The following is a 13,786-nucleotide window of genomic DNA, read 5'->3' as shown; positions in this document are numbered from 1 at the left end:
GAAACTTATGACTCAGTGCTTGTCAGTACTTCAGTGTGCATTAAGAGTGGATCCCCTGTGGAGAGTAACTGTTGACCTCATTTCTCTTTATCTCTCACTTCCTCACGATTTTTGTCCTCGTTGTCACATATATTATCAGAATCAGAATCAAAATACTTTATTGATCCCTAGGGGAAATTATTTTGGTTACAGTGCTTCAGTATAAACAGTAACAAAGACAGACAATACACTAAGTAAGAAATAGACACAATATATACATGACTTATACACATATAAGTCACTTATTGATGAATAGCTGAATAAGAGGAGAGCGTGTGCAAAAAGGGTGTAGCTATTGCAGTATACAGTGTGTTAAGTGGATGAGTTGTACTATTATGATGTGTTTCACGTGAGGTCAAGAGAGCCCATCTTAAAGGAGATGTGCTTCTTGTTTTCCCAGCTGATATTTGCTCCTATGCCAGCTTTCTCTGCAATCTGTCTTGGCTATATAGCATATATACTTGCAAAGCCATCCAGAAGACTGAGTTTTCTTACTATACTGCTTTGAACCAGCCTAAAGCAGACACTTGCTCTCAGTTCCATATCCAAACTATCATGCTAAGCACTTTTAAACCTCCCTGAGCTCATAGAATTGCTGCAAGGCTCGGCTGATAGACTTCCTCTTATTGCATCTAGGTCATTACCTCTTTCTTTTAATTTACAGACTTATTGAAAAGGTTCACACTAAACACTTATACATACGGCACTGTTAATAAGTCTTGACCCACTTGTTATTTCTTTCTGTTTCACTTCCAAGCAGCCAGAGTTTCTTCTCATTTTTAGAGGTTTGCTGGAGGTCTTTCAAACCTGCATATGCACTCATTTTCAGACCAGTACCAGTACCTGACCATTATCTGATCGATTCACTCAAGTATAAAGAAAACACCTTACTCAAGGAACAAACTACTGATGTGTTGACACATAAAAGATAACTCAGTTGACCTAATTTTAAATTGTACCTTTAGGCACTTTGTTACTAGTGGTCTGTTGGGAAAAAAACAACTATAATTATTCTGTTTTCTTTTCTTTAGTTGAGTCTACGAAAAACATAATATGAGAGATGCTGGCAATAGAATAAAAGCCTATCTGGGTAGAAAAACACACAGTGCAAGTATGTCAATTGTCACTATCAGGTCAGTAGATCGCGCTACAGCTCCTCTGATTTGCATGTCCCTGGACAAACTATAGAGGTTAAGTATAGATAAAGTACTGTATGATTGTGTGTGTTACTGAGTGAATAAGCAGAAAGTGGCATAAAGATTGCTCAACTAGTAAGTAAATGTTCTTCAAAGGCCCGGAGAACTATTTCTGAAGACTACTTTAAGAAATTACAAGAAAGCTGCCAAAGAGAGTTGTGTTGTGTTGAAGAATAAAAGTAGTCACACCAGGCACTAACCATTTTCCTATTAAATCATAAGGAAACAATGGGTGGCTCGAGACTTTTGCACAGTACTGTCAACACCTTGAAGCTGTTATATTTGTTCTGCAGACAGAAACTGGCAGGAGTAGTCTGTGGAAGCTCTCAATCGGCATTACTGTGGTCTAATAATTGTCCAGTGACTGTAAATAGAGGTGCATTATTTCCCATAAGTGACGTTTTCCTTTCTGTCTAAACAGAGATCCAGTTGTGTGATTGAAAGCGTCTGACCACCACTCTTTGGCTTTCAAAAATGAAAGAGTCATTTCTGGTTTCCATGTGTCTGCTTCACAAAAAAGGGATGTGCAGGGCTGTAAGTGCGACTACTCTGATGTCACTTGAAACTTCTTTGACCTTTGACCTACTTTTAATGAAACAAATAAATGAATAGAACAGAAGAAACCAAGAGAGTTTATAATACATTAATGTAGACATAACATTTTTGCTTCCTGGTGTTGTAGAAATAAGCCAGCAGTGGCAACAGGTTCACTGGCAGGAAGTGGAGCGGATGTATCAGTAACTTGTGTTTGACAAGTTGTTGGCCAATGAGCATGAGTACTTTGACCAAAATCTACAAACTGCATTAAATGATCTATTCAGTATGACCTGAAATAAGTGACTAAGAAGACAGTCCCATCATGAATTTAATTACAAACTCACCAAAGTTTAACAGTCATTTTTCTATAGACTTCCATAGGCCAGGACGTCTTCCTGCAGCTATTGGCCTCAGTTGGCCAGTAAAAAGGAACTTCCGCACTGGCTTCACTGTTACAGGCTATGATTGGAGTCTCCACTGAAAGTGTTCTGCAATCAGACCCCTCTTGATTTATCTTGATTTATTATCTTGCAATAGCTGACTTGTTCATCAGTGCAGACTTGACTTGCGTGCTCCACCCTCTTGTGTCTCTGATATGACCTTGCCTTCCTGCTATGCTAACAATGGACCTACTGCCGACACATCCCAGTCGTTTCCTTTACCTGGTACCGGACCAAACGACATCAGCTCATACACTTCTTTGTCGTGCACGCCATGGGGTCAGCACACTTTTATCACATCTGAGGTGGAGAGGCAGACGGCAAGGGCACAAGGCTGTGGTTGTACTGGGGGAACACCCAGTGTTTGAGTCAACACACTGAAGTACAGTTTGTTGTACAACTAGGTGAAATAGGGTGTGATTCATTCCAAGGAGATATTAAATGACTACTTATATTGATCATTTAATTTACAATATCTGATTGCATGTCGAAATAATATCCAAGGCAAAGCACAGAGATAAACACCCACATACACTGCAACCTTTACCAGCTGACTCAGCGGAGGATGCAACTCACCCAGGCTCCTTCAGCTTGTTATGGATCTTTATTGAGTTGCCAGGTTTATGCAACAAGCAGGTTTTGGAGTGTTGGCGAAGTTATGCAACAACATATTATCTCAATTCATTTTTAGATTTATAGCACCACTTTACAGCAACAGTCATCTCAAGGCACTTTAAGGTGAGGAAAAGGCCCTACCATATTAGAAAAAAGAATCCTGATAATCAAATGATGTGTAAAATGAGCACTTGGCAAACATTGGGAGGAAGCGATTGAAGAGCTTACGGAGAACATATTATCTGAAGGAATGGCAAACAGGACAAAAAACAAAGAAGCTCAAACTGTCCCCGTTTACTTTACGTGTTTAATGTTCAAATCGTCTGAGATATTTGGCACATTTAGGCCAGATTACGCAGGAGGTGGAATATATCAATCTACATCCTCTGACTAACAACAGCATCATTATAAACAAAGAACTGGCCGTCTCCTTTTTGTGAGTCCGTTTTTTAAAACTTTTTTATTCTAAACATTGAGGCGTAAAGCGGAAACTGTATTGTGGGATGGTTTATTCATCACATCTTAAGAAGCAGACGGCCTCCAATGCAACAGGACATTATAATTCATCTAACTGAGTCACCCCGTGTTTACTGGTGCAGTGTTATGGAAACCCAGTCAAACCCTCTCGGTTTCCTCCCTGTCTGTCCACCTCCACTCGCTGACTCTTATTGTCCTTAAGGCTTCGCCATGGAGACAGTGAGCCATGTTAGCCCCTGCAAAGCTGTCTGCAGCAATGCATCCTCACTCAGGAGAAAAGGGTGCGTGACCATACTGCCCTGTTTTGCAGCCTCTGCTCATGATAAACAGAAACTGAAACAGCGTATGCAGGGCATGTGTTTTATGGCTGTTTTTCTCTTCGTACTGACTCTTGAGCTTTGAACTGTGCTCAGATTAGTCTGTCCTCATTCCTTTATTCATTAAGCTATACTGTTATCGTTTGTTTTGTATGTATGGGTAGAATTATAAAAAAAAGAAGCTGCACTTAAATTTTCATAAAACTAGGACAACAGGAATACTTGACCATAAACACCTTAAAGCCTGGGCAAAGGGTTTTAGGATTCAACACAAAGAAAAGAGATTGCAAATTAGAATTTGTACTTCCAGTGTTGGGCTGGGAGGTAGTAAAAACGTACATATTCTGATACAATAGTGTTTGGTCCACTAGATGATGTATGATGATGTAGGTCAAATGATCCTCTAAGCGATTACGTTTTATGCTATAAGAGCTTGAGAGGTCTGCAGCCTTATGATACCTAACATTAACAAAAGCAAAATAATGGCTGCACTAAAACTTTCCAATATCCTAAGTGCAAGTGTAAGAGCTGAGTTTGACTTATATATATATATTATATATATAATATATTATTATATATATTATAGGCACTAATGTGTGGACCTAATGACATTAGAAAACCAACCAGCTTATGGACGAGTGACCTCAGTACCATCCACCTTATGCAGTGATGCTTGGAATTGCAGGCTCAGTTCATGCTGCTGACTGGGGGAGCATCATGTGGATAGACGAAGAGGAGTTTTTGTCTCGGGCCCCTGTGGTGCAACCAGCCCTGAACCGAGCTGCAGCCGGATTGAACTGGCTCGGTGTAAGGGTGCCTTACATTGCCTAGGTGTCCATGTAGCCTCAATGCTCAGTCATCTAATCCACATCTACTGTTACCGCCTGTGGCTCCAGTGCCCAGCAAGCTGTGAAACCAAAGGTGATGATTAAAAGAAAAGCTGGCAGAACGACCTGTGAAGACTTCGTTCTGAACATTTGGTGAAGATGGTGTTCATGTGATGCGTTTTGTATGTTTTAAATGAACATGACATAAAACCAGAGGAAGGTGGTTGAGTCACTATATCTGTTTTATAATTGAGACACTCTCCTGGACGTTACTGAGCACTTTGAGTGTTTTTATTTTTGGCTAAACAATTACCAGAATTGGCTTGTTTTTTAAATCCTCAGCAGGACCCCCTGCTTGCATACAGCACTTGCAACTGCGGTAAATTCTCTTATAATATCACTGTTTAAGTGTTACCATCATGACAACTAAGGTGCCAGTTACGTCTGAATAATGTGTGCTGGCTTCATGCCTCTGCACCACTCATCTAGATCTTTCACAAGCTGCCTTTGAAAGCGCACTTAAGGGGGATATGTTTACTGTTCCCTTAGTGCACACACACACACACACACACACACACACACACACACACACACACACACACACACACACACACACATGCACACACACACACACACACACATACACACTAGTCCCCCAGAGACTCCCACTCTACCCCCCAATGTCCTTCCCTTCCTGTCACATCTTACATAAGCAGCTGCTTGCCAAACAGACAGGCTGGGTGTTTGCTGCCAGATTCCAGTAAGGTCCTACAGTCAGTTATAAACACAGGCCTGTGTTCTCCTATTGTAACCACAAAGCTGGAGCTTGGGGATTCATTATTCGTCATTATTACCAGCGCTTGTTATTGAGCTATATACACTAAGATGGCTTGACTCATTTACCAGCACTGACTTCTAAAACCTGCTTGGTTGTTTTCATTGCTATGAACAGATGGGTTTATTTTTAGCAGATCAGTAGAATTCACATGTTAGTTTTTTCTAAATACATTTGGTCGATTGTGAAATTAAGGGTCAAACACTCTGGGCAGTCTTCTGATGAAACTGTAGCCGTATACTTTACATGTCTAAGGTTCAAATCGTCTGACATATTTGGTACATTTAGGCCGGATTACGCAGCAAGAACAGCAAACAAGAATTGATGCATTTACAAAACACTGCATGCCCATATTAGAGAAAAGCAAATGCCCCGTAACCTGGGATCATTTAGTATCTTTGACTTATCCAGGATTTAGTGTGTACACATGTTGACATCTCGGCTTCTTACGTCACCTACTGTTTCAACAAGCATCACTGTTCAACGATTTCCTAATCATGGATTTTTTTTAAGAATTACACATGATGTTGATGAAATCATCATTGTTCTCAGCACGTTGTGATGCTAATATCTATATAATCTGCGCTCACTTTATATAAACGAAGACGGGAAAAACAATAAGGTATTTAAGCAAAATACGCTTCCTTCAGGAAAATACATTTATTTACTCGAAGAATTCTAATCTGTCATGTGGTAAACAGCCAGCTGCTTTGTATATGTCAGATTAGTTTATCTTAGATTAAACGTACCATGCAGAAAAATGGGGGAAACAATGTCTATCATTTCAGTAAACACTATTGCAAGTTCTTGTTTAGAAGACAGAAAAATGAAAAGAATGAAAATAAGTAGCAGGTTATAAGCGAGACATGAAGTCCAAACTGACATCAACCTGACAAAAAAGAACAAAGGAGATGGAAGATAAAAGAATCATGTTTAAAATGTAAACAAGCACTCCATTAGTCTTTTTGTTCTCAGCAGGAAGTCCTATCTTTGGAATTACCCCCTATTCTTTTCAGTGTTCTTTTCCCTTTCAGATCTGCAGCTTTTTATAGATATTTTCTAATTCCTCAAAGCAATTTTGGCACTCACAACAACAATAACTGAAGATGCACTTTCCCTGAAACACACAGCAGAGACTCCTGAGCCAAACCAAGGGTGAATGACCTGACTAATGTATGTCAGAGACTCTACATAAATGATGAATGGAATTATTATGACATCATTTACAGGTTTATGGATGACCCTGAAGTCTTGAGTTTAGCGCTACATCGTCACCATCATTTTTCTTTTTTGAGTATGCATGCTAAGCTATCAACTAATGCTACCAAACATGCATCCATAGATTGTCCATAGATTCCACGCAATCAGGTAACTGTGAACCTACTAAACATTATGTAGATGAGACAACTATAAGTAAACAAACAAGTTTACACGCTCTGTGAGAGGAAGTCAGATACATTCATGACAAGCATCTTGCTCATTATGTTGAAAAAAATTGGCAAGTGAGGGCTGAAGATGGATGGTAATTGACATGCCATGCTAATCTGACATCACATATCATTATGTTATCAGCAACTCCTCAAATTACATTGGACAGGATATGAAGACCTACAAAAGTTGCTTATAATGCTTATCAGTATTTTGTGTCAAGATGGTTAACATGCCCCAGTTGCTGGACTGTGTCTAAAATCACTGGATCAAGTGGACCATGGTCAGTGCTCATTATCCCTTACTTTGTCAACAAGTCAACGAAGCTCATTTCTGAATAATGACAGGAATGACAGATTAATGATAGTGATACTGAGGTGAATTGTTGAAGACATCCGTATTTTTCCATCAGTAAGCACTCCCATTAGCTCCTTTTTGCTGCTATGCTGTTACTGAAACTAGTTATTGAAGTGGATCTAAAGTTGACAGTCTCGCACTAGGCAAACAAACTTTCATGTGAAGTAAGAATGTAATCAAAGTGCTGATCAGAGGGAAGGTAGTTTAAAAGTTTTAGGATGCAAGAGTCCACGATGTTAGCTTGTAACGTTTATGTTGTTGTTTAGGCATCTCTTGTTAGCTGTCCAGAAACAGGAGGGTTGCAGAATAAAGACACAATAAAGACAGTAAAGACTTGCACAGGTCCTTTAAATCCAGAATCATAGAAGGAAGTCAAAAAAACATTAGGATCTAAGCTGTAATTATCATGGCTGAGCTCTCTCTGTTTTTCCATTTTTAATTCTTTAAATAGTATACCTGTAGATAAAGCACCTATTGCATGCATTATTGTATTTTCATTTGCAGATTTTCTGCAAATTCTGTTCATATTTTTTTTACTGTGTTTGGGAAAACGCAAAAAATATATTTTTAAGACCTGTAATAAATACACAAACTAGTTTGTGTCTCACACTAGTAAGTTGTTGTGCAATAATTACAAGGTTAGGAAGGTCAGTGATTCGACTCCTTCAGTCTAAAGTATCCTTGGGTAAGATACTGAACCTGAAGTCACCCCCAGTACATCCATTGGAGACGATATTTGTGTTTGCATGTGCACATGTTAGAAAGTGCCTAGACATAGATAACTGTAGGAATGTGTACGTGATTGCGTGAATGATACTTGTATAAAGTGCTTTACGTTCTCAGATGTGTAGAACAGTGCTATTTAAGTAGCAGTCTTGCTTAGATAGACTCAATAATTATCTGCATAAGTAGCATAGACTATAAAGCAATTAATGCAAGGCTACCTCCTGCATTATCTAACCTTCATTTTGCATCCCAAACTGTGGTTATAAAATACTGCAGGAGTCTGGAGCATTTCAAAACTGAAGTTTGTGTAAATGTTCTTTGGTAACGCCAGACAGCTCGTGCCAAAATAGGACAGTCCAATAAATCTGGAAGCTCTTCCAGAGACAGGAATTATCATATTATAATAACTATATTATAAAACAACCATAAACAAAGATAAGGGTGAAACACAGTAAAAGTGGTCCAATAGATAAGACTGATCACTAACTCTGTTACATAATTGCAAGGACTTCAGAGCGACTGCAAATCTTAACGTGCAATGAAGTGCCCTGTCTGTGACCTCCAGTCTGTTTGAGGGATGTTTCAGAGTCTAATTATGCACTTCAAGCCAAATCTTAAATGAGCAAAATACAAGGGAGTGAAACTGCTGTCTCCTGAGAACAGCTCTCGGTAGACAACATCTGAAAAAACGAAGAAGAAAAAAAATGCTTTATACTTGGTTAAATTTAGTGAATCTTTTGTTATGATAAAACGTGAATGCTCGGGGTGGACAGGAGAGCAGGGTCAGCAGCACAAGGCTCCAGTTTCCGTCTAACTGCTGAAACCTTATTGTGCATTCCTTATCTGTCGCGCCTCTGGGACAGCTTTGGGGCCATAAATATGCCATTTCCAGTTCCATGTTTTTCCAGGGTGAGTGCAGCTATTCTCTGTCTCTGTGCCAGCTCCAGACAAGCATTTCTGGCTTATTGTTCAAAAACAGCAAACAATGTCAGTGCCACATGCCGGCCATACCATGCATAAGCTTTATTCCGCAAGAAAACACACACTTCCTGAGTCACTTATACCCGAATGTGTTTTTCCATATAAGGCGCCATGTTGAGGGGACATTTTAGGGCAAATGTCAGTTTTTCAGCATAAAAACACCGGCTGCTATGACACTTGCTGTGTGTTTATAACGAGAGTTTCAAGTAGGGGAACGCCTCACAGCCTTATCAGCGCAACTCAGCCGGGCTGCGTTGGCCTCCAGTCACCTCCAGGCATAAACAGAGCTCAACAACCCTCTCATGTCAAGTCCAAAATGTAAGCACACTGCTAACTGGAAAAGGAAGATACAATCTGCTGTTGCAGTTTTTGGAACAAGTGAAAACCCATTTTTAGTTAATTGGAGTAAAGTTTGCTTTCAAAAATAGCACTTAAAAAAGTGTGTCTGTGTGGGGTTTTTTTTTGCAAACAGTTTAAATCTAACAGAGACTTATTTCAGCCAGACGACAGTCACATCACAACACTAAACACAGCACGAGGAAACGAACACTCACGCAGTGAACACATTCTCTCTGTGTTAGAAAGCAAGCTAACAGTTCTAATTAATCCATTCCTGTTATGCCCACTTTTACCTAGCGGCCAGCTGGGCCAACAAATTTACAGAAACAAATGACTCATGCACTAAGACAGATGGTTATTGTTGTATTTGCGTCCTACATTAGTGCTAAGATATATATTTGTGTTTTCTTTTGTTGATTGGTGACTTATTTTTATTTCTTCCTCTCTGTCTGTCTGTCTGTCTATCAAAGTAAGTAATAAAAAATGAGCCTACTGGAGACCTTTCTGTATTATACTGATCCAAATTTAAAGAAGGAGTCATTCAGAATTTTCTCGGTGTCCCCTCAAGTAGGGTAACGTCATAATGAGCAGCCACTCATTAGTCCAGAATTACTTCCCCATTGCTATTTATGTTTGCCCTCAAGCAAAAGAAAGAATCTAAAACATCGCAATCAGACAACAACGTATTCACTGATACCCACATTCCTGCCATTTCCTCTAACAATGGAGATTCTGATGTTTTAAAAAATGTAATGAGCAGAGGTTGTGTCAACTAAAATAAACTAATAAGACTCTTGAAGAAGAGGCAAGCATCCCTCATTCAGACTGCTTTTATGAAATGAATTCCTTTTGTAAACAACCTTTGGCAGTATCACGGAGACACAGAGAGAACAGATCCATCCACATCACGTGCACTAGCAGTATTGCACAGAGAGATGAGAAATACACGGGTGGGTTAGGGGGGTTATGACCCCCGCAATAATTAGACCCAACCAATATAACCCCCGCAATAAAATTATGAATTATCTTGCATAAATAGGCTGTTGATTTTCTTTACTCGTTTCAGTTATTACCAGCAAAATAGTTGCATGTTTAATCATCTAGGAATTTACCCAGATTGATTTAGACAGAGATCTTGACGCCCCCAATGTTCAGCACAAAGTTGTGTCGATGGAGAAATACCAACGCGAATGAATTCTTCAGAATCTTTTGATTTCTTTAAGGAGACCCTTGTCAGTTATCGTTGCACACAGAATTCAGTTTTCATAACAGAGCATTTCTGTTAAGCAGTTAAGTTACTGTAATCAACAGGCCTTACAGATAAAGCGCACAATGGTTTCATCAGGCTTCTCCCTGTGTGTGTGTGTGTGTGTGTGTGTGGAGTGCTTAGGGACTCTCTAATACGTTGGGCTCGGAGGGGCGGTGCGTCTGTTTGCTTCACAACTACTGATGTCACCGGCTGGGAGTGCGTCCCGGCAAACTCACACCCCACACTGCCTCCATAAATATCCTACCGCTCATGCTCAACGGCACTCACCCAGCCTAACGTTCAAGCCTGAGCCGCTCCACAGAAACAGTGCGCACCGAACAACTCCCCCTTACCGAGTTGGAGGGCCACAGCTGGAGCGGAGAAACTATACTCTACAGACACAAAAAGCTAAGATGTCTTCCTACGTATCCTCTGAATGCCGCCGGGTCAGCCCATCCGTCCACGGCAACAAGTTCGACACGGCGCACCGCAAGAAAGCCGTGGCCAACATTTTCGAGAACGTCAACCAGGACGCGCTGATGAGGCTTTTCCAGAAAACGGGCGACATGAAGGCGGAGGAGAGAGTGAGGAGCATATTCTCCTACACGCAGGATCCGGAGGAGACGGCCCGGGCACTGATGGCTCTGAAGCAGCGAAAGAAGGACAAGTTCCTGCAGATTGCGGGGATGGTGCGGCAGATGTTCAAACTGCGCTGACTGTGTTTTAGCAGTTTCACCGCCTTTGTCTCTCTGTGTGTCGGCTCGTGTGTGAGCCGAATGTTGAGAACACTCCCGGTGTGTCTGGGCTGCTGCCGCAAGTGTGGCTCACCTGTCGCCTGGAGACGAGCGTCAGGTGCCGAAGGAAAAAAGAAAGCTCAGCCGGCGGCGTGCGGCGGCTGTCGCCTCATGGACGGAGGGGACAGCGCGGAGTCCTGCCCGGAGCGGGCTGGAGCGACATGAACTAAGTGGGAATATGAAGGGAATACATTTAAGTCTTCATGCAGACTTGAATTTACTGATGCACTCTTGTGGGTGCGTGACTGTTCTGATGCAAATCGCTGTGCTGATGATGGCGCACAGCTGCAATGTGAGACTTCATGGTGCCCTGGAACCTGCCTGTATGAATGCCTATCCTGAACACATGCCTTGTCCCTCAGCTTTACTTTGTTGTACGACTACAAGTTATTAGTGGCCAATGTGTTATTGTCACCAACATGTCTCAGCACAATGAACTGCATTTATGATAATTTCCTTTTGTTTGTAATTTTATAAAATAAATTATTTTGTTGTATACTATAACTGAATCCTTGTTCATCTTTCTTACACGTGTCACACATGGTCTTTGGTAACCACCAATCAGGGCACATCAGGTCAACATTTGTGGCACATTAGATTTGTGGGCTTAACACTGTTATACTGCATTAGAGTATACATGGGGCATTTTAAGTGTTACAAAATAGTCTCGAGTCTACATGAAATACTTTTAGCTTTTTAAAAAAATGACATCACACTCAGAGCTTGACCTATGTGCTCAGCGTTAGTCACACACAGGGAAAACCCTCATGTCAGACACAATTCAAGTTACCATAGAAATGGGTAAATAATGATGTAAATGACCTTTGTCTTTGACGTTAAGTGCAGGTGGATAGATCACAGAGTAGTGTAACAGCTTGTGTGTAGAGTTGAGTCATGTAATCTAGGATAGGGTTTATTTCTTAGTGAGCAAACAAAACAACCAAAAAAGACACTATCAGCACATTTCTACCTCTAATGTTCTTCACTGTGACACAGCAGAGGGCATTCAAAGAGGATAGAGTTACTCACGAGAGGATGTGGTTAACCTTCACTGGGTTTCCCTCACAGCTCTTTACCAGACCGGTGTAAACCAGTTTGGCTCAGGCTAGGATGGGAGGGTAGGGAGGTGAGCAGCTTTCTCCACACAGTGTATTTTACACTGGACTCTATTTAATCATGCAAGGCTTCTAGATAAGAGCTTGTCTAAGTAGCATTAGAGGGTTTAGATGAGTTGAGGGTTTGACTCCTCACCCTCTGATTCTTTATCTTCAAGTTAACCATAAATGGGCCCTTTATTAAGACAATCACCCACTCCATTAACATCCAAATTTCAAATCATTTTTGGTGGTTTTTATGTCTGTGGTCTATGGTAGGCCGTGTATGTAGGCTTAGCTGCAGACACACAGATCACTCTGCCTGCTAATCTCCCTGCTCTGATAGTCACTCTACCGGCTCAAACCAGTTCTCTGGGTTGTTTTTCATGACGACATCTTAGCTGCAGGCGCTTCTCGCATGTGCTTACAGTTAAGGGAAATGTCAGTATCAGTCACTCTAAGGTGTGGAGCTCTCAGGTGAGAAATCACCTGTGACGGTGGAAAAAGAAGTGCTTTAAAATGACTCCTTTGCAGCTTGTAATGATAATACAGAAATGTTGAAAAAATGTAATCGTATTAATCTGTACAATAAAGACATGTAATTGAAGTACATAAAGTTTTTTAATTTGACTGCTTAAGTCAATAAAATAATGATACTGATCAGAGTTATTATAGTTTTGTATTTTCTAATCCCTCGTTCAATCCATTCATTCATTTTGACTCTTTGTTTTTATTTGGTTTCCAGAGAGGATTTTCTTCTTTCAGATTAGTTTTTCTTGTTGGAAAATGTTTATTTTGGTTTAGTTTTGATCATTTTCAGTGTTAGTTTTTAGTTTTATTAATTATTATTGTACAAAGAGCATATGTCAGAGACAAGTCTTAGCAAAATCAGTACCTGTACTATAATAAACAAAATAAACATAATTTTATAAGCAGCTGACTCAAAGGGCAAGCTCTAAATAAATCTATAACTAAACCAAACTAAAATATACTAAAACTGAAGATATTTCCTTTAGATATTTTAAATTTTATTTTAGTTAGTTTTCCAAGTTTACTCAGTCATCTCACATGTGTTTTAGTCTAGTTTTTGTTTCTGTTTTATTTTATTTAACTGATTTTTAAAAAACATGTAGTTTTAACTTTTAGTTTACTTTTAATTTACTAAAATAACCTTGATTGAGTGAAAATGTTGTAGTCATTAATTTATTTGGCAGTGAACTTAATTTAAAGTTTCCACAGCTAATGTTTTTAATAATGATATTGTATCATCATGAAGCAAAGTAACACTACATAACTAACCGCTTGTAGTGAGAAACCTGCTGAGAATTATTGCTTAAACAGCAGCTTTATGGAGGTTTACAGTGGATTTCAGCTCATTGTTCAGCTGGTCGAGCCCCAACATAATATTTTGGTTCACTCTCCGTTCTCATAGTGTCAGTTTTGGACGCAGCAGGCAACTGTTTTCAACAAAAACGCTGGAAAAACCCAGTTTGCAATATCTGCCAAGGACCAGAGAGCAGAGAGAAACACTTAGT

The 13,786-nt window shown here is 40.1% G+C and overlaps 1 protein-coding gene across 1 annotated transcript; it reads left to right on the top strand.

The window, feature by feature from the left end:
* The first annotated feature begins 10,626 nt into the window (after positions 1-10,626).
* tcima (transcriptional and immune response regulator a) lies at positions 10,627-11,658 on the top strand. The gene has a single exon (XM_040050143.1). It carries the CDS (start codon positions 10,777-10,779, stop codon positions 11,077-11,079), a length of 303 nt encoding a protein of 100 aa, XP_039906077.1. The 5' UTR covers positions 10,627-10,776; the 3' UTR covers positions 11,080-11,658.
* The last annotated feature ends 2,128 nt before the right edge of the window (positions 11,659-13,786 follow it).

Source organism: Simochromis diagramma, unplaced genomic scaffold (genome assembly GCF_900408965.1).
Source record: "Simochromis diagramma unplaced genomic scaffold, fSimDia1.1 OVJJ01000159.1, whole genome shotgun sequence".
NCBI classification, from domain to species: domain Eukaryota; kingdom Metazoa; phylum Chordata; class Actinopteri; order Cichliformes; family Cichlidae; genus Simochromis; species Simochromis diagramma.
This window is presented reverse-complemented; position numbering and strand designations above follow the sequence as displayed.

Excerpts from the sequence above, each read along its gene's own strand:
- tcima (XM_040050143.1), top strand. The coding sequence starts at position 10,777 with ATGTCTTCCTACGTATCCTCTGAATGCCGCCGGGTCAGCCCATCCGTC.